The 27,806-nt window shown below is 39.0% G+C and overlaps 2 protein-coding genes across 2 annotated transcripts; one reads left to right on the top strand and one right to left on the bottom strand.

Annotated features, from left to right (window-relative positions):
• Positions 1-56: 56 nt before the first annotated feature.
• Positions 57-7,631, bottom strand: haao (3-hydroxyanthranilate 3,4-dioxygenase). The gene is made up of 10 exons (XM_044214106.1): positions 7,436-7,631; positions 7,141-7,219; positions 6,080-6,163; positions 5,190-5,296; positions 3,698-3,787; positions 3,547-3,590; positions 3,320-3,465; positions 2,463-2,531; positions 2,184-2,266; positions 57-1,724 (listed from the first exon to the last, which is right to left on the bottom strand). Exons 1-10 carry the CDS (start codon positions 7,522-7,524, stop codon positions 1,652-1,654), a joined length of 864 nt encoding a protein of 287 aa, XP_044070041.1. The 5' UTR covers positions 7,525-7,631; the 3' UTR covers positions 57-1,651.
• Positions 7,632-9,288: 1,657 nt separating this feature from the next.
• On the top strand, positions 9,289-27,011 carry papolg (poly(A) polymerase gamma). Its single transcript, XM_044214105.1, has 24 exons — positions 9,289-10,055; positions 11,068-11,226; positions 11,632-11,698; positions 11,878-11,959; positions 13,445-13,554; positions 14,447-14,500; positions 15,262-15,373; positions 15,937-16,026; positions 16,306-16,444; positions 16,573-16,645; positions 18,481-18,601; positions 18,832-18,916; positions 19,801-19,854; positions 20,168-20,287; positions 20,642-20,751; positions 21,558-21,679; positions 21,807-21,964; positions 22,101-22,201; positions 22,537-22,739; positions 22,870-22,953; positions 23,051-23,110; positions 23,273-23,376; positions 23,500-23,603; positions 24,687-27,011. Exons 1-24 carry the CDS (start codon positions 10,039-10,041, stop codon positions 24,860-24,862), a joined length of 2,505 nt encoding a protein of 834 aa, XP_044070040.1. The 5' UTR covers positions 9,289-10,038; the 3' UTR covers positions 24,863-27,011.
• The last annotated feature ends 795 nt before the right edge of the window (positions 27,012-27,806 follow it).

Raw genomic sequence — 27,806 nt, 5'->3', positions numbered from 1 at the left:
AAGTCAAAAACTGTCAGGGGAGAATGTGTATTAAGATAAATGATCACAACTCACAATTTTATCACTACAGATATTTATTTATTTGATTTCTCTCATAAATAAAGATAAGGTAAATGGACTGCACTTATATAGCACTTTTCTACCTTAAAGGAGAAAGCGCTTTACAATGTGCCTCTCATTCATACACATGTGGACAGGAGAAGCCAGGGATTGAACCGCCAACCCTGATTAGTGGACAACCCACTCTACCTCCTGAGCCATGTATGTCGGCGGCTATGTGGTGTTTATCAATACTGAAATGAACATTGAGCCCAGTGTTCACTTTCATTAACACATAACAGAAGTTTCCAACCTAAATGAATGAATGAAAGCTTTCAGTCCTGGTTGATTTGGCAACACCTAGTTCAATTCAATTCAATTTTATTTATATAGCGCCAATTCACAACAGTAGTTATCTCACTGCACTTTTCCTAAAGAGCCGGTCTATACCGTACTCTTTATAATATTATTTACAGAGACCCAACAAATACCACTATGGGCAAGCACTTGGCAACAGTGGTAAAGAAAAACTTTCTTTAAGAGGCAGAAACCTCGGGCAGAATCAGATTGGGTTGGGGGGGGCACAATGCAAATTATAAAAATAATGATAATGTAATGGTAGTGGTAATATTAATAAAATAAAAGGAATGATAGTGATAGGAATAATAATGATAGTAATAAGACTAGTAGCAGTTGTCAAGCAGGAACACAGGGGCAGCAGGTGGCCCACAACCACAGATCCAGACTCCAGAGGCAACAATACCTGCTGTAACAGGAGAGGAGAGAGACGAGAAAGCACAAAACTACAGCAGAGAGAAGATGTCGAGTTAGTAACGTGCAGTAATGGGATAAAGATGCATACAGATGGAGAGGGAGAGGAGGAAAAAGCATCATGGGAAGTCTCCCGGCAGTCTAGGCCTATAGCAGCATAACTAAGGGATGGTTCAGGACTCACCCAAGCCAGCCCTAACTGGTTGTAACAGCAAATGCGGTTTAATTCTACAGGTCACAAAATTCTGGGGGCAGCAAAACAAACTATTGTCGTTTTAATAAAGAAATCAGGCAATAACTGGATTTTTCCATCATTCTGTGAGCAACCGTGATCTGACTTTATGCTGCACATGGCTTGAGTCTGCTAACAGCAGGGCAGAGTGAAAGGAGGTGGTTACCTCGCTGAGAAGTTGGAGGTGCGCATCCTGTCGCCTGCAGCTCTTCATCTAACAGCTCACAGTGGCTGCTCCTTCTAGTTCCGAACGATAGCAGTCAGTGTCAAGCTCACAAACAAAACATTGACTATCATTGCATTTCCTGTGACTGCTTCATAATAAAAGTCATCTCGTGTTAAATGCTTTTAATGTGAAGCTGCAGCAGTAGGAAATGTTCGGCTTGCATTAGCAGTAACTTAATACAGCATTTTTTCCGAGAATGTCGCCACAGACACCCAGTTCATAATACTGCAATTGACTTTAATATAATTTCATCAGTGGGGCATAGGCTCAATCACCATTTTGTTACCACATTTGGCGATAGATAGTGACTTAACAGACATTTATTTTAATGAAAATCTTCAAGATTGCCACTTTAATGTGTTTGTGTGAATTGGCAGTGATGCTCAGGGTCTCTTCCGCTCAGGGTTTTGGACCACAAACAGGGCAACGGTCCCCTCATCTCTCTGCCACTGGTACCTACAGAAGAAGAAGCCGTGTTCGATTTTTTGAGTTTTGAAAGTAGTATCTCAAGTCATTACTGTCACATCCCCTCCTTTAAAACTAAATCAGAATATTCGGGAAGCGAAATTGCAACACTTTTTACCTAATAATTTGTACACTTAGAGGAAGGGTTTGTCATTAAAGGTGGGGTATGCGATTCTAATCCAATACACGTCTTTTTGCTGGTCTTTAGTAGCAGGAGAGTTGTGAGTATCGCTGTCTGGAGCTGCTGTGCTGGCTCTGGGAAACTGTCTCATCCTCTCTGGTTGTTAGCTTCGCAGCAGCAGCTGTAGCACAGTTTGCTAACCCACAACCCAGCTAATGTTAGTTACATTACTTGCTGTGTCGTTGTTCGCTCTCTATCATGGTATTTGTCATGGTATTGGATTTCTCCAGAATCGCATACGCCACCTTTAAATGTAAACATTGACTCACTGGCTCTGTTCAGAAATGAGTAAACTGTCTCCTGCAGAAAGTGTGAACTCATGCTGATTCATAGTTACTCTTGAGGATCCCTCCTGAGAGACGGAGAGAGACAGAGATGGAAAAAGAGACAAGGTGATTAGACAAAGACTGACAAACTGAGTGTTTGGTTATTACACAGTGTGTCAGACACAGGTACATCCTACTTAGGGACAGCAGCATCTACACAGCACTGACATACGGGTTGGATATATGAAGCTACAGAAGGAACAGCACATTTACAGAACATACCAGTTGCCAGATCCACACGTCACTTTGTCGTACTGACGTCTCTGTCTGCCCAGGTCCAAACACCATTGCCTGTCATGGTCATAAAATGTAGCATTATTGCATTGTTGCATCTCTTGGTTTGTAAATGTAATCAAATCCACTGTAACTTATTTTCATCTATAATGCAATAATGAACATCCAAGCTTAGTCGTCCAAAACATTTAATTAAAATGACGCATTCTAACAGTTGTCAGCAAAAAAGTAAAAATTGACATTAGGCTACACATGTTTTCATTAGGGCTGGGTATTTGAAATCTTCCACTACTACTGCCAATATGTTACCTGATTGTTGCTACTAAAACAGTAACAATATATTTTTATACAGGACCTTACTTTAAGAAAAATAAACATGTTTTTCCAATAAAATCCATTTTTCATTTAATAAAAAAAGTTCTCAAGTATTAAACATCTAAAGAAATTTTCCATATTGTTCTAATCTGTACACACAATATCTATTGCATGTCTGTCCGTCCAGGAAAAGGGATCTCTCCTCTGCTGCTCTTCCTGAGGTTTCTTCCTTTTTCTTTTTCTTGTTAAAGGGGTTTTTGGGGAGTTTTTCCTTATCCGAATCGAAGGTCTAAGGATAGATGTGTCGTATGCTGTACAGATTGTAAAGCCCCTTGAGGCAAATTTGTGATTTTGGGCTACATAAATAAAACTGACTTAATCAAAAGTAGCTGCATAAGAGCACTGACTGAATGAAATTGTTTAAAATAGGCAAGATTATGATTTAAATCAGCAACTATCTGATCAAATAATAAGTAAACAAGATTAAAAATCTTTTATGAAAACACATCTGATAACATGATTCCTGGTACCTCTGTCTCAAACGGAGCTCCGAACATGTCGATGGGCCCGCCGTTGGCCAGGGACGGCCTCTGTTTGTCCACCCAGTCTTTGAAGGAGAAGGGTAACATCACGTTCATGGTGTTCATCTGGAACGGAGGCTCTCTGAAGACTTCATCTGTTCATCCAAAGGGATTCGACTTCAGATTAGACCCGAGACATTTCAACAGGAATCACAAGAAATTTCAAAACAACTCACTTGGATCAGGTTTTCCTGTTTTACACTGTTTTGATGCCATGAACCTGTGAATAAAAAGTCAACCAAGAACAACAAACTGTATTAAAACAAACAACCTGATCTGATGGAGATGACGTGTGTAGATGTGATGATGACAATGAAGATGTCTTACTCTTTGATTACTGGCACCAGTTGGGTTCCGAGATCCTGGCAGTAAAACCATTTCTCAAACAGGGTATCAGTGGTGTTGTCCACATAGTACCTGAAAGCACCAACACACGCTAATGTTAATGCTGCTTGGAACTCTTACATATATACTGTTTTGTTACTTTCTCACTGAATCCTATGGTTTATTTGGACAGAGTGTCCTCTGAGATACAAAACAGGAAGTCATAGTTTAGTGTACAGTTTTTCTCCACTGATTTGATGCATTTCTGCCAACTGTGTTCTAAGACAGCAGTGATCACAACTTCAAATGCATTCACTTAACTCTTAATGACTTCTGGGTCTTTCCCCGCAGTTCTCTTTTCTTTTCACACAACCATTTAACACAAGTGTAGGGACGGAGTGCAAATTTCAAATGATTTCAAATGAATCTTCGGCTCGAAATATTTTCAATCTTGTTCCCAATGAAGAGAAATCTGTTTCTGTTGTGTCGACTCATTCACTGTGAGAATACGACCAAAGATACAAAACATTGGACTCTATAATCATCATGAAGTCACATGTAATGAGACGCAGCAGGTTATTTACCTGGTGTTTGTGAAAAGATATGGATGCAAAGAGAGAAGGAAAAGCAGCTGTGATGTACAGTAGGGGTGTGTGAATGTAAGATGGGAAAATCCATGGAGGGATATTGTCCAATATAATGTCATATTTGAAAATGTGAGTTTTCATCAGACTGTAGTGCAGCAGTTTGGGAGTGTTGGCAAACAAATATCAATGGTCTTTCGTCCTCAAAAAAAGTAATTTTTTTTAAATTATTTATTTATTTGTGGAAAATGTACTAACTCACATCTCATGTCCAGGTAACTCACTCAGGTCATGGACTTGGCCTGTAATGACATTAGTGTAGTCATGTTAAGGCTGGATTTGTCACACAAACTATTTTATTAAGGAGTCCAGTCAGGAAGAATATTACAGTAGGTTATGTGGCTAAAAGTCAATGGCCTAATGTAATTCACAGACAAGATATTGAGCAGTAAACAGACCACCTAAAATATTTTGCTGATTTTATTTTCAATTTTGTGTATCACCTCTGAAAGATGGTTGCTTTTCTTTTTGCTGTCTTGAATGAGGAGTTTTTCTTACAGGATCTTCTTTTTAGACACCAGTATGTGATTTTGAAGACTGAATTAAGAGTTTTGTGAACATAACACCTTTTGGAACATATGTTTGCTGTTTTGCCAATGGATATACAGTTATGGTGTTTGTGTCACCTATTCTCAGAACTGCTCTTTTGTTTCAAATAATGCATCAAAACAAGCCAGAAAAGCTGTACCTATATTTTCTCCCAACGCTCAACAAAGTTTGGATTTTCCTGTAATTGTAATTTGGTTCATTTGTCCTGTATCCCCTGCTATGATCTACTTAAGAAGACATGAGTAAAGAAAGGAGAGACAAGGAGAGGAGAGAAGAGAAGGGGAGGAGGTACAGTGGTTAACCTCAGGCAGTCAGTCTCAGTCAGCAGCCGTCTCCTCTCCACCACCAGTCCCACAGTGTTGGCCTGTCTCTGGGGGGAGTGGGGGATCCGAGCAGGCAGCAGGAACATCTAAAAAGGGGGGAGAAATGAATGCAATGCAGACTGACAGAGAAAAAACAGTGTGAATGAGATCAGGTTCATCACACAAATTTAACTGACAGAGTTGCACTGGAGCATTGTATGTGACCAGCTTATTTTCATTAGAAGAAAATCCTAAACAATTGAAAGGAGGAGTGACAGAGTGAATTGAACTGCCTTAAGGTTGACTCCATATGTAGTAATAATATGTTATAATTGACTTATTATGCAGAATATACAACAATCCCAAAGAAAAAAACAGTATATAAAAACATACAGTGGTGTGCAAAAGTGTTTGCCCCCTTCCTGATTTCTTTTTTTTTTTTGCATGTTTGTCACACTTAAATGTTTCAGATCATCAAACAAATTTAAATATTAGTCAAAGATAACACAAGTAAACATAAAATGCAGTTTTTAAATGAAGGTTGTTATTATTAAGGGAAAACAAAATCCAAACCTACATGGCCCTGTGTGAAAAAGTGATTGCCCCCTAAACCTAATAACTGGTTGGGCCACCCTTAGCAGCAACAACTGCAATCAAGTGTTTGCGATAACTTGCAATGAGTCTTTTACAGCGCTGTGGAGGAATTTTGGCCCACTCATCTTTGCAGAATTGTCTTCATTTTGTTCATTTTGTGTTTACTTGTGTTATCTTTGATTAATATTTAAATTTGTTTGATGATCTGAAACATTTAAGTGTGACAAACATGCAAAAAAATAAGAAATCAGGGAGGGGGCAAACACTTTTGCACACCACTGTATATTAGAGCTCACCTCTCCCTCCTTGATGTGCACATCCTTGTGTTTGCCATTTTCAATCACCTTCAGACACATGTCCCCCTTCAGCTGGAAGAACAGCTATTTAAACCAGAAAGTGGAAGACAAAAGAACTATTGGATTAAAGGGAAACCCCACCGATTTTACACATCAAAGTGTGTTTAAAGGTGTCGGGGAGTACTACTGCATATGTGAAAAGGTTGTATAAAGCCTTTTGTGTCTCCAGAGGGAGCTGTGTGAAGTCTGATAAATGTCCTCAAGTGATGTCACTTGAGTCAGAGTCAGCTGGAGCTGAAGACTACAAGTTTGAAAATGAAAAATGAGCTAGCGGCTCGAGGCTACATTAGCTGCTACTAGCATAACACACCCAAATCTCTGACCAAACTATTGGCAGTTGCATTGTGGGTAATGTAGGCGCCAGGTTTTGACAAGGAAGAAGAATGTGTGGAATAAAAAAGACGATATCTCTGGTTTTGCTGCATCGATTACACAACTGTATTATCAGAGAAGATTCAAGAAATATTTAGGATAGTGCAGAAAATTACCACAACTCTAGAAATGTTACTCAAGTGTCACTATTGATTAACAGCTTGGTGCATGTTACATATGCCTGTCCCCTGACTGCCCTTTATACTTTGACACTGTAAACTTCAAAAAGCCAAACAGCAAAGGATGCCAACAACAGAAAAAGCAAACATTACTGCAGGTCTTGCTTTAAGAGGAAGTTATCATTTGGGGAACTGAAAGAAGGGAGTTAACTGTGATGTGGAGTTAACTGTGAATGCAAAGCAGTTAAATCAAGAACTGAAAGATAAAATAACAGCTGGAATTTGGTGACCTATGGACTTTCATATGTCTCTCCTCCCCCTGATGATGTGCAATCGCTTGAAAAACTTATGCTCAAGTGAGTTGTATTTTTGTAGTTAAAGATAAACTCTAAGTTTGCATTAAATAATCAGAATCAGAAATACTTTATTGACCCCCGAGGGGAAACTCTTTTGCGATAGCTATGGTGGAAGTAAGACTTTATGCAGAATAAATCAGTACTTATCTCTTACCTCCTCCCCTTCCTCTATATGATAATCCTTCCTGGTATTAGGACCTCCAACAAACATGATAATCAACTGGGAAAAGTGCCTGAGAGAAAGAGGAATTAAAGACAACAGTGCGCTCACCACGTGTCCTCAAATATGGAACTCTGTTGTTCATTTGTCTATGTACCAAAACTGAATACTGATTTACAGACTTTTTCAATCTGAGTTGCTGTAAACTTGTGAAATAAGTTGCTGATTGTTCATCACATCATGTAATCGATCAAGTTGTTGCAAAGAAGAACCCACTAAAATTACTCACATGAGCTTGTTACACACTGGAGGCAGAAAAGCATTCTGGTTCTCTGCAATCCAGTTTTCCACATTCACAAGAACAGGTCTGTTGCTCATTTTTGATTCTGACTGGACTGATTTGAACTGACTTTTTGTTGCAGTATTAAGCTCCTCTGACCAGTCTGATTAGTTTAAACAATCTGACTGACACTGAAAGTCCAAAATGCAGCAGTGGGTGTAGGACATGGAGGGAGGAGTTCTGCTTCCTAGCAAGGTGAAAGGTTGCTTGCACTGTCATAACAAGTAACATAGTGTTGTCCTGCAGTGACCCTGTAGACCTGCTGGAATCCATTACAATACTCATGAAGTCAAGCTGAGCCACTGTGCACATACATTAGGTTTGTCCTGGAAAGCCAATACATAATTTGTCTGACAGAGGGACGCAGGTCTTGAGGGTGATGCCCAGAGCAATCCCAGAGACAAGAACATACTAATATTAGCACTTCAACATAACAATAGAACAAACACAGAAAAGGGTTTAAAATGGCTGAGAATAGGGTTGTATTGAAGGTTTAAAACACATTTATTTGCAAAATAGTTTTTACCTAGCCTACCATAAATCTTTTGATGTAAATTCATAGAGAACATCAAGGTTCTAACAACGTTTTGATGAGATATTTGGTTATAAAACACTGTTGAGCAAAGAATACACTGACCAATTAAAACCAAATGTCATATTTAAGCTGAAATATTTGCCTTACATACATACCTTAAACTACACGTTATACTCATAGTAGTTATACTTATTGTCAAAAACGTTAAAGGCGATTGCAACATGGCAAATTATGCAGTGTAATCTCACATGCCAGCATCATATGTGTAGTATCTCCTCCATAGCACCAAAGTTTGCAGAGGTTTGACAAGGACTGTAACCAATTGATGATCATTCACTGTTCACACTGAAGTCGATCAAGGCTGATGATTTATGATTTATTTGAGGTTATTTTACACCGGGGGGGGGGGTAATAATTTAAACTGTCCTCTAGATAAGAGTTGCTTAACCTGGTGAGATTAGATAAAAGCTGTGGGTTCTTCAGAGAACCAGAAGGCGGATCACAGAACTAATGGTGTGTTCAGGCAGTACTTTTCAACAACTTCAATTCAACATTTCAAAGTTTACCAGCGGCCAGGAAACGTTAAACACTGGGACATATTTCATAATACCTGTCTACAGTGCTAGTTGTGACACTTCACTTCAACAGTTTATCAGGTAAATAGAAAAAATATTCACATAAACTCTTATTTTTCTATATACCTGAACACCCTGTGATTAACAGCATATGGCTAACTAACAAGAACAACAGTGTTATTCATGCCTGGCTTCCATTATTTACAGTGCAGTGGCTTTTCATTAGTCTACTTCAAGTGATACATTTATCATTTGAGACATTTAAACAATAACTATTTGAATATTATAATTGCTTTTTTTTTGCTGAGGAATTATGATTCTTAAAAGCCTCTGTTATAGCCTTTATTGTCCTCTTAAATTTTCGCAGTAGCAAGAGTAGACTATCTCTTATCGCTTATATCAGTATGTTTCAACCTTACAACAGATAATTATCGTCTGTTACGGTTATTGGCCCTACAATTACATATTAGTAAACATCATCATGTATTCATCTAGTTACTGAAACAGAGGTTGAGGATCTGGAGCTTGCAATCAACCTTACTTTTCAGTTTTATACCTTTATCTTATATGTATCTTGCTCCCTGGTGGACACAACAATAAACAGCAACAATGAGCACAACACAGCAGTTTACTTTTCAGACATGCAACCTTTATTTTGCATACACACAGGCACTAATGAAGTGTATTATTTTACCTCCCTTTTTTCGATAAGATTTAGTTGGGTCCCAAAAAAGTTTTGCGCAGCGGGGAAATACTTCAATTCTACAGTTTAAAATTTACTATATATACTAACAGTACGTTTGAGTAATCACAGACTAACAAACAGCCAAAATTTGCTAACATAACGCTACATTTGCCGACGTACCCTCTCACCAAATTATATATATACTTTGGCTTTTATGCTACCTCATTTTCAAAATATTAAATTCTAAATGTCTTGATATATATTTACGACTTCATACCCACCTTGTGTAACAAGTGAGGGTAACATGTTGCAGCTAGCTGTGCTGGATTTTGTCGGGCTCAGCAGCATTCAGGCCTCGGCGGTCACGTGATTTGTGGCCTCAGTTAGGCGGTGCCTGCCTCCTGACGATGGTTGCTCAGCGTGCTGCACGCAGACGTTGTCCCAACAAACGCCGTTACATTTGAAGTTTTGAATTAAAAAAAGGGCCTAACAGCAATTAAACGCGTGTTTAGCTGCTAGCATCCAAAAAATCCTGTGCGTTTTGTAAATTAATTAGACATGAATATTCTTTAAGGGTTACGAGCTGATGCGTTAACTTATAAGAAGTGATTCCGGTTCAGTGGGAAGGTTTGAACTGCTCTCTGGAAAGTGACCATTGTTGTAATCAGGTCGAGGCTGTTATCATTTCCACTTGCTGACTTTCTTAGTTTTTTTACGGGTTTACAGCAGAAAAACTGTGAAAGCTTTTTAGAGTGTCATGAAAGAAATGTCAAGGTAAGTTATGCATGTGGCACATTTTCCATTTATGAACATTTTTATTCGCGTGTAAGAGAGTCCTAAAGAATAGGCTAAAAGCTAACGTTAGCCAACTGTCACAACAACCAAACAAGGCCTGCAGCCAGCGTTTGTTGGCTACCTCGCTTGTTTGTTGTTGGGTAACTAACGTTATAACGTTAGTGTAAATATGCCTAATAAAACGAACAGATTTCACTTGTTTTTGTTTGATAAAATTTCTACTCTGAAATAGGTCTAACCGGAAAGCGAGTCATTAGTAAAACCAATTCTTCCGTAGCAGGCAGCTAGCTTTTGCTAACTTGCTAAATTAGCCAATTTGTTAGCGCTTCCAACCTGTTTGTAGCCTCTCAGCTAACGTTCGTTCGCCGCCAGCTTAGGTTGAATAGTAGCACATTTCAAACACGTTTCTGTAATTTTGGTAAACTCACTTTGGAAGATTTGGAATTGCACACAACTATGGAGTCATTAATACGCTTGTTGTTTAAGTAATCTAAATGTATCACTTTGCTGTCAGAGCATGTAGCTAAGTGTTTACACATGGGTTCGCGGTAATAGAAAGGAGAGGAACATAAACTAACTCAGTTAAGTGAGGTCAATTTCATTTTATAGCCCAATATCACAAATCACAATTTGCCTCAAGGGGCTTCACAATCTGTACAGCATACAACACCCTCTGTCCTTAGACCCTCAATTCGTATAAGGGAAAAAACCTTTTAACAGGGAAAAATGGAAGGAACCTCAGGAAGAGCAAAACAGGACTGGGAGAATAGCTAGAATGGACTAGTAATGAATAACACCTTACATATTTTGGCCGTGGCTGATAAATGTCTTATCTTGGTAACGAATTGTGAGTTCACATCTTGTTCATTATTTAAGACAGAGTTTGAGAAACCATGACATGATAAAAGGAGGGTAGTAACGTGAAATGTTGTTGTGTAGTAGCTGTCATTTCATGTATTGCGCCTTGTTCCCATGTCGTGTTCCCTCACAGCACCATGCCTGGTGGGCAGCAGCCTCAGAAACACTATGGCATCACCTCCGCCATTAGCCTTGCACCCCCACGAGAAATAGACCACCAGTACACCCAGAAGCTCTGTGATGCTATGAAACCTTTTGGGGTGTTTGAAGATGAAGAGGAATTGAATCATAGGTGAGGAACAGCAAGTATAATTTCATATTAACAATAACACAACTATTGGGCATCTTGACTGCATACCTTTCATTGCAGCAATCACAACTACACTTAGAAGTGGTGCACATTATAACATGAACACCTGCGATATAACGCACCTTCTCTGGTAGTGTCAACAAAAATGGAAACTTCTAAGCCTCTCAAAGGTAGCATTTATTATAAGGCTGTTGTTCTGCATTTTATGTGTGTTCCCGTCTTTGTGGTAACTAAATGTATATGCCTTGGTGCTTGAATCTACATATTTACGACAACTGAATTTGTGAATGTGTATGATGTATTTGTATCATTTTCATTCTCACTGTGATTTAGTGAATGGGCTGTATTGTGAATGAAGCACCTGCTAAAAGTTGTATCTCCTTTCAGACTTGCAGTTCTTGGAAAGTTGAATAACTTTGTTAAGGAATGGATTGCAGAGATCAGTGAATTAAAGGTAGGTTCGGTTGTGGTGTTGAATGCCTTTTGAGTAAAAGCCCTGATTTAAGATGTAATATGGGGTCATTAATGGTGACTATCAAATCACACTAGAGACACTACAGCTTTCTATAGTTATGCTATAAAGAGGAAAACATGTCATACTGACTTAACTGTATATGCTTCTCTCCTCTACAGAACCTTCCACCATCAGCTATAAGCTGTGTTGGGGGCAAGATATTTACATTTGGTTCATACCGACTTGGAGTGCACACAAAAGGTATGTCTAGTTGATATTTTAGTATTGTATTCATTCATTCATTGCAACAACATCATCAATCAAATCACTGTTTTATGCCGGGAAGGTGACTGAAAACATTAAACTTTAATGACAACACTTGTACTGTGTGATTTGCTATATTGGCATTCAAATGGAGCAAAGACAAATAGAGGTAACAACATTACTGCCACACAGCACTGTCTAATCAGGCATGCGTCATTGTTTTTGAAAAGCTCAGTTCACCTTGACCACTAAAGGACAAGGCTGGCATTGTCATGTTATTGACAGTGTTTTTGAAAAGACTAGTTTTGGGTTAATGAAAGCTGGTAAACACTGGCTTAGTATAGACTGAAGGCATTAGTGTGAATGTGGTTTGAGTACCTCCTCGCTTTAAACAATAGACACAAGTAAAATCAAATTATTTTAAAGAATATACATGTATCGTTATACATGTATGTTGTTCATACATTGCTGTGGTTTTTACTGTTTGTTGTGCAATAAAATTATTTAGTTATTTAAAAAAATATTAATCAAACTATACAGTGTGTGCCATTAATCTGAATAAGTAAGGATGTTCCAAACTAATCTGCAAAATTGGTAATGGTCCTGGTGGTGATTGAGTTATTCATTGATTGATATCAGCTATAAAACCCCTGATCAATTTTCAATGCTTTGATTTATCTAGAAATGCAATGGGTTGTTATAAACAAACATGGAAACTGCCACATTATGTTCCATTAAATCACTTGAACTTCTTCATATCACAGTTGTGAGCAAGTGATCTGCAGAGGAGAGCAAACAAATGAAAAGCAGCTAAAGCCAACATAGTGAGCTGAGGCTTTTTGAGTAAAAAGAAAGTCACTTTCCTTCAATTTCAGTCTTCAAGTTTCACAGGTGTGCCCACCTCTAAATTGTTTGCTGTTGGTTGAAAACTGCATTTGAAGTTCTGTATTTTGTTCATGCTGGAGAGAAAGAACAGCTGCCCAAATCCTGTCCAAACATTCCTGTCACAACAGATCATCATCTAAATTGAACTGGCTTTACTAGTGCTATTGTTACAGAATATAAATATCTTTCACAGTAAATACAAAATACTAAAAAATAATACATGGGACCCCGCTATCTGAATTCGATTTCACAACTCCTTTGAAGATATCAGGTATAATTCCATTCTAAAGGGACACATTTTTGAATATTAGGTATTTCATTTTTGCCTGCCTTTTTACAGGGTTCCTTGGAGGCCATCAGTGTCCGGCAAAACCAGCTCTGATGTGTGGTTTCATTTGTTAAAAAATGTCTAAACATTTTATAGACTGAGTTCAAAAGTTGCTGCACTTCACTTTAGCTGCTCTACTTGTTGTTTATCCATGATGTTTTATTACATGAACTCTCTTTAGCCTAGAATTCTGCTATTACTGAAGTCATCAACCATTTAACCAAATGGGCAACACAGATTACATAGATGAAAGTTACTCTTTCTTCCAGGAGCTGATATTGATGCCTTATGTGTGGCTCCACGCCATGTAGAGAGAAGTGACTTTTTCCAGTCTTTCTTTGAGAAATTGAAACAGCACGAAGAGATCAAAGACCTGAGGGTAAGTCTCTCTGGCATTTTGTCATTAAAGCACAGGGTAACAAATGTACTTATGTATAGGCTTCTGTGACAAAAGTCCCACGCTAAAGTTATTTAGAGGGGAACCACCTTGTTTGGCCATTTCCCAATGAAGAAAGTCCCTGTTTCATCCCTGATCTTGAAAAATCAGTCTGTTCTTCAGTGAAAAAGATGCAAGAGCAACAGACTGTTGTAGTAACTCTCAGCAGATGAGCAGTACCCAGGAGTGTTGCCTATGGTGTTAGATCTGCTGTGTTGATTTCCTAAGTTGTGTGTATTCATTAACAACAATACACATTATTAAAAAATGGTACATCCCTTTAGTTTATTTTTGTTGTGACGCTAAATATTTAAATACGATTATCAAAATAGCTATTTGTAGAAGTGCTTACTTGCACTTTACCAAAAAAATAAATAAAATTAGATTCTCATCTTGCTGATCTTATCTGAAAATGCATAGTGGTACTTTCAGTGGAGCAGCTGAGTGCACTTTTACTGGTGGATGTTACTGAGAGTAACCCTGTGTTTCTTGGATATTGTAAGAGGAGGATGATCATTTGAACCCTGGTCTCCAAAGACATCCAGAAGTGACACTCACATTCCACACTATGCTCATGTTTTCTGAATTTGAACCCACTCTCATTGAAATCTGTTATCAGCTGTCTTCAAACATTTTCAAGGCACTGTTGGTGACATTCTAAAGGAGTAGCATGCTGGAAGCATTACTTTACATGTCTTTGGAATATTACTGTCTGCAAGCTCTGTCTACTTGACTTTGATTTTCACCTCTGGTTCATTTGGTCTTAATTTCAGTCCATATATTCGCCTTGTCTCAGATTTGTTGGTGATATTGTCTCTTTTGGTGCTTTTTCAAGGCTGTCGAGGATGCTTTTGTACCAGTGATAAAATTCAAATTTGACGGAATAGAGGTAAGTCACTTTGAGATCCAAGTGATGTGTGTTGTCTACATATAGGGGTACTGCCTAACTTAATACACACTACTCGGAAATAACAATTACCATTTTGACAAAGCTTTTATAGGTAACGTGTTGTTAAGCATAGGTAGGGCTGTGATTGTAAAGAGTTACAGCTAAAGGGTACTAATGTCTGCTATAATAGCTGTGCAAAGACTGATGGTTTTGATTTCCAGTTTGGATCAGACTTAACAAAAAATGTGTACAAATTAAAACAGGTTTTCTCAGGCCGAGGTAGGAACTTCATGACACATGTTAGTGGTTCAGTTTGTAGTTAAGGTCTATGAAAACTTCTACAACAGTGCAGAAAAGGAGATGTAGAATAAGGTGACCGAGAGGAGCATTAACATGACCATAATCTGCCAAAATTTTAAACCTCTGGGCAAGTTTTGTATTGTGCCTTGATGAAATTTCTAAATAAAACATTTAAACAGAATAATGTAAACGCTCATCCTACTGTGCCATACTGCCATTCCTACAAGAAAAAAATGGGTTAAGCAGCCCTTGTCTACCAATTCATGACTTAAAACAATTTGTTCTGCCTACCATTTTGGCTGTCTAACCTCAGTCCCTTATGTATCTGATTCTGAGAACCACCAAGTTCAGAAATTTTTGACTTCCTGCTACCCCGAACAGGATTGGCGGTTATAGAAGATGAGTGATTTTTACTGTTTCATCTCCTATTTACTCATATTTTTCTGTCTCTGTCGGAGCAGATTGACCTGCTTTTCGCCAGACTCGCCTTACAGTCCATTCCAGACAACCTGGACCTGAGGGGGGACTCCATCCTGAGAAACTTGGACATTCGGTGTATCCGCAGCCTTAATGGTACACTTCATGGCTTCTATTGGATTGTATACATACAGTACAGAAGTTGATATTGACTTGAGGCCTGATGCTGGTGCTGTTTTCCAAAGTGACATTTAATAAGTACAATAGTAGAGGCAGGTATATGAATCTAAACAACATAAGTTTGTTTTCTTCTGAAACCGTAACCTTCTCTTTCTAGGAATTTACACATTAACTGTAAATGTGTAATACTTTTCTCAGTCGTAGAAAAGGTTTCAGTCGTGGTCATCTGGACACTGTTGTCAGAATCAAGACGTTTCGGTTCCCATCCGGAAGTCATTCTCAATTGTGAAAAATGGACCGGGAACTCCGAAATTTAAGCTACTCTGAGTTACTTAAGCCCTGCCCTCAGGAAGGAATCTTCCTGAGTATCCTTGAGTAATTGAGAATGACTTCCGGATGGGAACCAAAACGTCTTGATTCTGACAACAGTGTTCAGATGACTACGACTGAAACCTTTTCTACGATAGAACACTCCTGGACGAATGAGGGACCGTCTTACTTTTCTCAGTGTTTTGGGTTTCTGACATTTTGTCTTACAGGCTGTCGGGTGACCGATGAAATTTTGTACCTGGTGCCAAACAAAGAAAACTTCAGGCTGACATTGAGAGCCATCAAACTGTGGGCAAAACGTATGTGGATTCAATGTTCTAGTAATCTGTTATTATTGCATTTTATTGCATCCATGGGTGTCATTCAGTAGTTGTCACAATTTAAGAGCTAATATCAAATACATAAATGCTCAAAAAAGTGGCAGTGACAAATTTGTGTGTAGAACTTAAGATATTTGCCTCCTACAGGTGTCCTCCCAGTTTTGTGTATACTTTACAAACCGACACTGCTAATCTTTTAGATAACACCAATATTTTGAAGGTGCCACAACCTTATTGTACTGCGTCCTCTGCCCGCAGGTCGTGGGATCTACTCCAACATGCTGGGGTTTCTGGGTGGAGTGTCATGGGCCATGCTAGTGGCCAGGACCTGTCAGCTCTACCCTAACGCTGTGGCTGCCACGCTGGTCCACAAGTTCTTCTTGGTGTTTTCCAAATGGTGAGAATTTAGTTCTTGCGATTGTAACTTGCTACTTTCCTTTTCCACTTGATGGCAGTATTTCACAGCCATGTGCAATGCCAATTGTATTCGGTATTCACACGTTTTACTACATGTCCATCCTACAGGGAGTGGCCAAATCCTGTGCTATTGAAACAGCCTGAGGACAGTAATCTGAATTTACCTGTGTGGGATCCTAGAGTGAGTATGACGCCAGTGTTTTATTTCCACGTTTATAATGATGTTATGCCTAAGTTTTGTATGTGTATTGGTGTGCAGACACAGGAAACAGTATCTGGAGTTAATCTGAGTTTTGAAAAGTTTGTTGGTGTGTCATGGTTAGCTAAACAGATAGAGTATAGGTACATTTATTTTCTCTTATTTCATGTCTCCTCATTCCTCTGTCATCATGTGACCCGGAAATTGATCGGGTCCCCTATATGAGTTCCATGCCCTTAACTCTGCTCGGAGGAGGCTTCCCAGAGCAGCTTGGAGCAAGGAAGACTTCCTACGTGGACGTCTTTTATCAGACAGACACACCCCTTCAGTAAAAATACATTAGCAATAGCACAACAGATCAGACAATTGTGTTTAAATCACATCAGTGCAACACTGCAATCAAAAACCTGTGTGGACAGAACGGTCCTGTGTGCAGTAAATATTTGTTTAGGACGCCTTTACACACTCTTGTCAGCTGTTCATTTGATTTTTGATTTTTTTTTAATAATTTTTTTTTCCTTGGCCAGGGCTTTGATATATTTGTTTTGGCTTTAGTTTTGTCTTACTGTTTTTTCATAATAATATCGTACATTTACTTATCCCAAACTAATTGGTCTACAGCCTTAATTGAAAACATTCTAGCTGTTGTAAATGCTGTGTCATGTTTGTAGTGTCCCTTCAGCAATAAACACATTTTAATTATCTAATGGTGTCGTTTCCGTTCAGTCACAGTACAGCCAACAATCACCATGCATTGGGCAGAAAGTATAGTTTTAGATACAATATTATAATTTCCCAAATGTTTTGGCTACTTTAATTATTTCTGTTTGCTGTGAGACATGCTCATTATAATGTAGACGATTAAAACGTTTGCAAGCAAAATGTAGTGCAGAAACAAATAATTGCATGGTAAAGGCTTTGCTGCCAGCAGAAATGGCTTAAAAGTCATGTGCAGTTAGCATCCAACTTCCTCTTACCTGTAGTGTTATTTGTCCATCTAGATTGTTTTGGTGTGAGTTGCCAAGTTTTGGAGATATCAGCCGTTGAGATGTCTGTCTTTTTTTGAATATAATGGGGCTATATGGCACTTGGCTTGTGGTGCTCAAAACTCCAAAAAACATTATTTGAAAAACTAAACAGCAATGTCTCTTTCCAGAAATCATGACCTGGTTATTCAAGATAATCCCCAGATTTGTTGTGAGCAGTTTCATGTAGGAACTATTTTCTCCTGAAAGTTCCTACATGAAACTGCTCACAACAAGGTCTGAGGATTAGCAGTACAGATAAGAGAAGAAATGTATTTTCGATTTTGGGGTTAACTTTCCCTTTTTAAGGCTCAATGGAAACATGTAATATTTCAGATTATGTTTTGTCATGTTGGAGAACATTAATATTAAATAGCTAAATAGTGGTGACTTGCTGTTTGGGTAGTACGTCACATCATTATTACATTAAATATTGATGGTAAAGCTCTGTTGCAGCTTTCATCAGTAACTGACAAATCATTTTGCATGTTTGAAAGGGAAGTACATGTCATTTTACAATATGTTTCCTTGATTCCTCACATCACTTGAGGGAAAAAATGCAAATGAGGGAAACGTGAAAACCGTAAAGTGAATTGGGATGTACCCTCTGTGTGTGTGGGTGTGGGGTGGGGGGTACCCTTGGTTTTATGATGCCTTTCAGTGCGTGGGTGTGAAGTTGCGCTACTCGTTCAGTTTGGTGGCTGGAGTGTGCTGGCGTGTTGGTGAAGGCTCTCATTTCTGCAGTGAAACCAATCTAGGTCCCTGTGCTGTGTTTTTTATTTATTTTTTTAGGTGAACCCATCTGACAGATACCACCTGATGCCCATCATCACACCTGCCTATCCCCAGCAGAACTCCACGTACAACGTCTCCACGTCAACACGCACCATCATGAGCGAGGAGTTCAAATACGGTAATGCAGACTGCATGACTGAAACAGCACTGAAACATTTAATATCTGTTCACCTGGTTTTCCAGTTAAAATCTCATATCTCGTCTCACCTAGTTTTGTGAAAGGCAATGGTATTAGTACATTGCTAAGAATTTTAAGACCACCTTATTTTACATTTTTCAGTGTGTCATTTTGAATGTTGAATTGTTAAGCCTGATATGTCTTTGTCCCACTGTGTCTGGTGTGAACAGGCCTCAGCGTCACAGATGAGATTCTTCAGGGAAAAGCAGAATGGCCCAAACTCTTTGAGCCACCTAACTTTTTCCAAAAGTACAAGTAGGTGTTGATTTTTGTCAGTTAGTCAAGGATTGATGGATGGAACATTTTATTAACCAATGTAAGATGAATAAAAGTAGAGCTGCATGTTTTTCGTATATATGGCAGTCATGGTTTCCTTGCTTAGCATTAAGATCACAATTCTTTAACATGCAAGTTGTATGCATTTAACTTTCTTTTTTTTTTTTTCTTTTTTTTTTTATCAGCAAGTATCATGTAAGGGTATGTGGAAATGAACTGTTTGTGTGACATTAACAGTTTTGGCAGGCCATGGACTGTATTTGTGCAGTTGAAACTAAAACCGGAGGAAGTTTCTTCTTTTTTTTTTTCCGAACAACTTATTGTTTTCACTTTTTGGGTTTGGGCAGATTTGACTCATCCTAACTGTGGTCAGTAGAGTTTGGTCGACTCATTTTGTTTATGAAAGTTCCTTCCACGCAGTTCAAGTAACACAACTGTACCAGTTTTCTGCCAGGTTCTGTTGGCTGCTGCACCACCATTTGAGCTACATTAGTCACCTAAGCACTGTGTAGCACATTGAACCCAGGAGTTTTGATTATCAAAATGCTGCTGAATGACATCATTTAATGATCAAAATCGCATGTACACTAGAAATTAAGATTGCTGAATCATACATGTAAAGATGTACAGGGGCTGGACATAAGATCATTATGCATGTGCAGTAGTCTTTCAAGAAATAATGATTGTAATGAGGGAGGTTTTCATTCAATTGTATGGTTCTAAAGCTGTTTTTCATCATAAATAAACCTGAGGAGGGTTTCACTAATGCTGCAATAATGCCGCCAGCATTATGAGTCTTTTAGAGGTAGTCTGTTGGGTTGAGTTACTCTGCATCTTGCCTGATGTTCTGTTTTGTGCTACAGGCATTACATCGTTCTCACTGCCAGTGCGTCCACAGAAGAAAACCACTTAGAATGGTGAGTGTCAAATAACTGGATTTCTAGTAGGTGTCAGACCACCCTAACCCCTCATTGTGTTTAAACTACATCAGTATATTTCAACTCAGCCAACTGGGGCGGCTCTGCACCATTCCTGACGTGTGTGTGTGTAAGCGTAAATTTCAATGAATTTAAATTAATGAGTAGCACATCATTGACACAAGATAACAAAGAAATAAATATAATCTAACTAAAAGAAGAACTTGTGGAGGCAGGAAACTGTACAGCAGTACTGTGAAGATAACTTGTATTACCGACACCTCTGTGAATACATCCTGATGTTTTACCTCAGGATCGGTCTGGTAGAGTCAAAGATCCGCGTTCTGGTGGGAAACCTGGAGAGGAATGAGTACATCACCCTGGCTCATGTCAACCCCCAGTCCTTCCCTGGATCCAAAGAGAACCGCAACGAGTGAGTCCAGTTTTATCCATACATACAAACAGCTCAGTTAGAAAGTTGGGGATTAGTAAAGGCAAATCCTGTTAATCAGACCTTTTCAGCAAGTTATTTTTAGTTTTTGTCCTTGAGTAATTAGAACAAGGTTCCTGTTGACATGTGTGAATACTGCTAGTGCAAGCCAGTGAGTCATGAAATCATTATTGGCTAGGGTCTTGTTAATTATTAGGCAGGCTCGTGGAATTGGTTGAGCTTTGTGAGTACATCAAGTGTATGCATTTACTGGATCTAGCATCACAAAGCATGTTCAATACTAAGGTCTGAAAGTCAGTTGTTACTTTCATTTTGCTGTGTGTGTTTCTGTAACAGGAACGACTTTGTGTCCATGTGGTTCATTGGGATCATCTTCAAAAAAGTGGAGAATGCGGAGAGTGTGAACATTGACCTGACGTACGACATCCAGTCCTTCACAGACACTGGTAAGGCCTATCACTTTCTGTTTGTGGTTGTGGAACAACCTATTCAAACATTTAAGATAAAATAGGCTACAGCACCGGACATTTGCTATTATACTGTGTACTGCAAGTGTATAAAATGGCTAAAAGGTAGCATTTAGTGAGATAAATACCCATTTTAAAATAACTACAGTAAATTTCAAAATTCAGGTGTTCAGGAACAATTTCTGCTCTTTTGCTTTGTTGACCACCACAGAATTAATCAAATTATCCCACACTGTTTTTCTAATCACATGCAATATAACTATTTGGCTATTAAGAAAATAAGAGAAAATATACATGACTTTTTCTAATCTGTAAAACACTTTTTAATTCTATTAAAAATAACATGGAGATACTTTTTAAGCAAGGCACTCTAGCTTGTATGTATAGTGTGAGTGTTATAATCTTTAACAGAATTTTCTGTAGGGACATGACACGCAGAGGCAACCTCCAGGAGCGTAAGCCATGTGCTACATAAAATAGCCTCAATACATGTGCTTTAGTTCCCTGGGTATATAGCAGAATTGACTTTCTCTTCAAGACAAGACAGAAAGAGACAGTGCCAGGTTAAAAAAATACACAAGCATACCTCATTAGCAAAATATTGCCCAACCCTCAGCCCTATGTGTCAGTTCTTCTGTTACTGAAAAAAGTATTTGAAATTATTAATTCTGCGATGTCTAGTGTTAGAATCGAAGAAATGGCCAGCAGTCAGTTGGACTATGCTAAGAAGAAAAATGTTTATACATTCATCAGTGTACCTTAACATGACATGTTGTTCTCTGCAGTGTACAGACAAGCCAACAATATCAACATGCTGAAGGATGGGATGAAGATTGAAGCAACACATGTGAAGAAGAAACAGCTCCATCAGTACCTTCCTCCTGAACTGGTGCAAAAGAAGAAGAGGGTGAGATATCTTCCAGTGCATGTTGGGACAAAGCCTTAATAATTTTTAAGCATATCGTGGTTATTATCTTAACATTGTTCCTCTTTGTCTATAGTGTTTATTTTCCCCCTTTTCTTCTTTTCTGCAGAGCATAGCTGAATTGAACCGCAGCTCTAACGGTGGGAGCTCTAAGCGGATCTCTCTGGACAGCAGTCATCTGGACAGCTCCAGAGACACCGACTCGGGGACTCCCTTTAGCTCCCCAACCAGCAAACCCTCCAAGCCCGCGTCTGACACTGATGACAGGTATGATAACCTCTATACTTCTAGTGCAGTTTATTTTTATTTCTGGCCTTTCTACCAGATACAGTGTTGTAATTGACCAGGCTCAAATCCACAATATAATGCTGACTGAATATTTTCTGTCGTCTGTGTTTTGCAGTGTCAGCCCTCCAAAGCAGCTTTTTGTGGAGGGCTCCCCAGTGCCTAGCGCGGCACCAGCTGCTCAAGACCAGGGCATGTCCATCCCAGTCATTGGCTCAAGTGAGTAAATTCAGTCAATCCAGTGACTATTACACAGATACTATCTAGTAAGTATGGAAAAGTAAAGTAATTATCCTTTCTGGGATAGGCTGTTTAATATATTAGAAATTGCATAAAGAGTCATATGGCATAATTAACAGTCCCATTACGTAGCCACCATATGTATACATAATAATGAATACCAACCAAAACTTAAAATCTAGAGAACAATATTAAGTAACAAAAGGCATGTTGCTATTGGAAGTGTTGAAAGCATGTCGTTAAATGGATATCAAAGACATGGATAAATCACCATGATCACATTTCTGCATGTCTGTCTCCTTCTCATTCTGAAGAGCCTCCGGTTAAAGCAAAGCCTCCTTCCCCACCAGCCAGCAGCTCCATCACCACAGTGCTGAGCGGGGATGTGAAGCCCAATGCCACCAGCAGCCCCAGAGAGGAGCCCAACGGCCTGGAAGACTCTGTCAACGGAGCTCCTGCAAAGAGACCACACTCGCCTACACAAGAGGACCTGGCCAAGAGGCACAAAGACGCAGAGGTAAGGAGGATGTTCTCCGTTCAGGGCTGGAGTTACAGTATGTCTTTTTTGAATACATTTGGTGTTGGATTTAAACCTAATGGCAAATTAAATGGAATTTAATGGTCATGCTTTACTGTTGTTGCTGCAGGTGGTGTCCAATGATGACTCTACATTTAAAGAGCCATATCCACCATCTTCTGACTCCTACACACATGGAGAAGGACCCAATATTGTAGGTGTTATTGACTCTGTCTGATTCAATTAACTCTGTATAGCCAGATGAAATAAAAACGTTAGTGTTTTCACATTTTGTTTCTCTTCACCATTAGACCCCCCTTTCTGGATCAAAGGCTAAGCCCATTCCAACCATTGATACCTCAAGAACACAGGTAACGTCTTCTTTGTAAACAGTTAGCTTTATTTTATACCTGAATGGTTTGATTTTAATTAACATTGGGTAATTACTTTCTCTATGTGATGGACTTTGGTTTTGTTAAAGCAGTTATTAAATTACTTTAAATGACGTAAATGCTTGCTGTTTCCTACCTCAGAGACTTCCGAGCATGGAGCTGCCAGACGCCTCCTCGCCTCTCCCAGCCAGCAACACTTGCCGTGTCGTGAAAAATTCCATTAAACTGGCCCTGAACCGCCACAAGTGAGTTTCAACTGTTTTTCCAGCACCATCACAGCAATTGAAACTGTCTGTTATTTGATTTTCTAATATTTTAACTACACTTAACTTTGTATGTCTTGGCCTGTCTGTTTCAATTTAATGTAGCATCACACCTCCCAAGCCCCCAGTGTTCGAGGGAACCCTCACCACTGACGCTCCAGCCCCTGCCAGCGAAGAAAAGGGCATGTCCATTCCTGTCATTGGCTCAAGTGAGTGTCTAATTCTCAGTCAATTATCAGTTCTGGTAATTCATTAATAAGATTTGTATTTTGTCCAGTGTTAATTTTGTTAAGGAAAACTATGACCAAAAAATATTGTTAACCTTTAATTCCAAGACAAAAACAATTTATTACAGTTTCCATCAACATATAATAACCAAACGGTTTTGTTAAAAAATGAACTATAATGCGAAATGAGTGTATTGACTGTTAAAACTATCTCTTTGTCAAAAGTTGATTTAGCTGCTTGACCTGTTGAACTATTAAGCAGCATGTCACATTTCAGTAATGCTAACTAACAGATTTATTGACTATTTGCATCTACATCCATTAAAAAAGAGACGGCAACAAAACAGCTTGAACAAACCAAAACAACATGCAGGACAGCACACACATTTATTTTTAAAAGTAATCTAACTTTATCACACCTTTAGCAATATCTATACAGTATGTGGGTGTTTAAATTAATGTTACTTTCAGTCAGCTGGGGTTTGTGTGTGTATTTAAAGGTAGTATATCGGTAGGAATGAGTGCATGATCATCGCTGTCAACTATTTAACATAACGCTTCCTCTAGATGTGCTCCTGAAGGAACAGTTTTGTCTTAATGTTATCTAACATTTTAGCCGCTTGTCTTAAGTTAAACCCAGACAACAAACTGGATTGTTCTCTAAAATCCAAACAGCCTCGCAAACGTCTCTGAGCAAACCCTGTGCACGTTGGCATAATTCCAGCTTCAGTCTGTTCTTCAGTCTGTTGTATTAGAGAGACATGGGATCTCTGTCTATGGACATGTTAATAAGTCTGCTATAAACAGGTGTACAGTGCCTTTTCCACTAACCTTGTGAAGTACGACACTTGTAACCATGATCGCTGTACACAACAAAGATGGCAACAGAATTAGAAATGCAAAACTGAGGATTTCAATGACAAAAACTAGACTTAAATGTTTTACAAAAATCAAATGACTAAAATGTGACTAAAGTAAAACTGAGATGCATTTTTGTCAAAAGACTAACACTAAAACAAAATCAGGTGCCAAAATTAACCGTTTTTGTCCTCTTTCCCTCTGTAGAACACGTGGCATCCAAACACGCAGCACCCCCCGTCGGCAGCTCCATCCCCACATTAGTGAGCCGAGGAGCTGACCCGCTGAACGGAGCGGCCTCCAAGAGACCCCACTCCCCCTCTGTGGAGGAGCAGGCCAAGAGGCTGAAAGAAACAGAGAAGGCCAGAATCCACATAGCTTGAACACACAACTGTAGACTGGATTCATACATACACAGAGGTGGGGCTTTACAGTTAAGTCAAACACCAAGAAGATGACTTCACACAGGGACAGGGAGTGTGTTCAAGTCAGTCAATCTCAAGTGTGAAGCAGCAGGACGGACACCTCACCTCAAATCTTCAGAGATTACAGATTTGCCAGTGGATAGGTGATTTGGTCAAAACCAGATGTCAGCCCCTCTGTCACGCTCACAGCCAGAGGGCATTTAACACAACAGTCACGGAGATATCTGACATGAGAACTACAGCGACCGTTTTTTACTCGTCTTCTCCCACCGTGTTTAAACACGTACACAGTACAGATGGAAAATGTGCTGTTCTTCTTTTCATTTTCCCTTTTTTCCCGTTAACATGTTTTAAAACAGCCCAAAACATTTATCGACGCTTGCTACACACACTTCTGGTGTATGCTGAAAGTTTGTTTTTGTTTTTTTTCCCCCCCACCCCAAACAGAATCCTGTACAGTAAATGTTGATGTACATAACTTTTTTTGTCTTAAAAAAAGAGCAAAAGATCACTGTTACGTCTTTTGACCATTCTACTGTAGTTTTATCTAAAAAGAAAAAAAAAAAAGAAAAAAATGTAATTTTTTGTTTTTCTCTGTTGCTTGTCCCAAAAAAAAGCATTGTCTCGAGCCCTGGAAATTTTTTGTAAACACTGTATAGGTTTGGATACAGTTGCAGGGAGGCTTCATTGAGGGTTTGCTTGGATATGACTGAAATCACAACCACAACTCTTTGGACCACCACGACTACCCAAAGAGGACTCCAGGTTAGTATTGGACTTGCTGTGTGTAGGTGATCATTGACGCCCAGTGACATTAGTGCTTCTCAGGTGCCGGTAAGAGCAAAAAATAATTCTTACAACAACAGGAAACATCATGCATTTTCTGGAAGTGATAAAATGGATCTGAAGCCTTTCAGTTATGGTTTAGCTCTTGGAAGGATTAGTACAGAATATCGAAAGAACCATATCAAAATGCTACGCTAATCCTTCTGTTCAGTGTAGCTTCAATGTCACCGTGTCACACCTATTGTTCGTCTTGGATTAAAAGAAAAGGTTGGTCAGTTTTTTGCTTACTTTTCATGGGTTGTTTAAGCCCTAGATGTAAGATAGGTGTAGTTGATACAAAAAAAAGGTGAGCTCTGCACAGTTAAGGCAGTTACAGGAAAGTGTTTGAACATCAGTTTTGTATACGTCCCTGTGATTCACAGATTGTCTGTCTGACACCTAAAATGAACCTCTAGTCCATCAGGAGGGCTAAACAACAAAACTAATTTGTTCAGGAAACTATTTGACACCCCCACCCCCACCGGTTCACCGTGGTCTGTTTGCTAGTGAAGCTTGTTCCTGATGAAGCCAGGTCCTGGTTGTTTTTGTGTCCATGAAAGAGTTTGTGGTGCTTAGTGAAAAATATGGTTCGAAGCTTTTTGACAAGTTGTGCTGGTTTGTGTGTGTATGCATGCGTATGTGGTTGACTGTGTGTGAGCGTGCATGCATAGATGGTTGTGTTTGTGTGTTGGAGAGAGACAGAATTCCCTTCATTTTGGGTGTTTACCCTCTGCGCCTCCTGTGGAGGTTCTTAAAAGGCATCCTGGGGCCACGGGTGGGGGGTCAGGAGACATCTTTTTTTCCTTCCTTGGGCCCCAACCCTCCATCTTTATGGTCTAAAGCTGGGTGACTTTGTGTTTAACTTCAGCACAGAAGATATATGTACAACAAAGTATAAAGTGATGCTGACGAGGCGCCCTCTTCTTCGGAGCAGGTAGAGTCAACCGAGACTCTTTTTCCAGCATCAGCTTCCCCAAATAAATGTACAGAGAACAGTTTTTTCAAAAGGCATATTCTTCATTATTGGGGGTTTTCTTATCACTTTATTTATATTTGCATATTTGTACCATGTGATCTTTTTTTTAATAGCATTCATAGCAGGTAGGTCTCTTGAATGAAATCTGCACCACTCTGTTTCAGACAACTCATGTTTTGCTGTTCAGAAACATTTAACAAAAGTCATTTAGATGTTTGTTTCTAAAATGTATTGAAAGGGTATTTTTGTATGTGTTTATCACTTCCTTTAAATGAATCTGTACACCCATTAAACCCCTTAAAACTATGCCGGTGTCTGTTCTTTGTTACATATGTTTCGTTATATTTTTATTGTTCCAGTTGTCAGTTGCGCCACATGTAAAGCTCTGCTTGCAGTAATGAGAGGGATTTTTATGACCTATACGCCTTGTTTGGTTGCCTGGAAGCGTCTTCCTGTTTTAAAGTGTCACTTCACATTTAATAACGAAATCACAAGTAAGCTTTAAATAGTTCCCAAGAAAACTGTTGCAAATATTGTTTGACCATGAGCAATTAAATGTACAAAATTTATGATTGAATTATGTTTTTAGATTAAATTGAATCCACAAAATGGACATTGTGGTTAGATTGCATTGTCAGGTGGTGTATTCAAAGGTCAATAATGAAATTTAAATCTCCATTTTTAAGCCAACATGGAAGAGATGTTCTTGAAGTGCTAAAAAATAAAAATAAAAATGCAAATTGATATATCTACAATTCCATGACTACTGGGCAGCAAACTCCATCTTGAGCTAAGGACGACCATGCGATTCAACTGAAAACTCCAGAGCTACTCAACAGACCTCGTGGGAAGATCAGTTTGTCAATAACTGTTTCCAAGGTCAAGGAATTAATCTCAACATGAGAAATGAACTTTGTATGATTAATGATTAGTTCATGGTGTCATTACCACTGGCCTCATCATTAATGGGTATCAAGAGACTTACCGGATAAAACTCGAGTTATCATCTGCATAACATGTTCTATAGCCATACAGCCTGTGTTTATGCATGCAAAGACATCTTAACATAGCCAGAAGGTCATTCAACAACACGTAGAGCTG

The sequence above is a fragment of the Siniperca chuatsi genome, linkage group LG11, assembly GCF_020085105.1.
Source record: "Siniperca chuatsi isolate FFG_IHB_CAS linkage group LG11, ASM2008510v1, whole genome shotgun sequence".
Classification (NCBI taxonomy): Eukaryota; Metazoa; Chordata; class Actinopteri; order Centrarchiformes; family Sinipercidae; genus Siniperca; species Siniperca chuatsi.
This window is presented reverse-complemented; position numbering and strand designations above follow the sequence as displayed.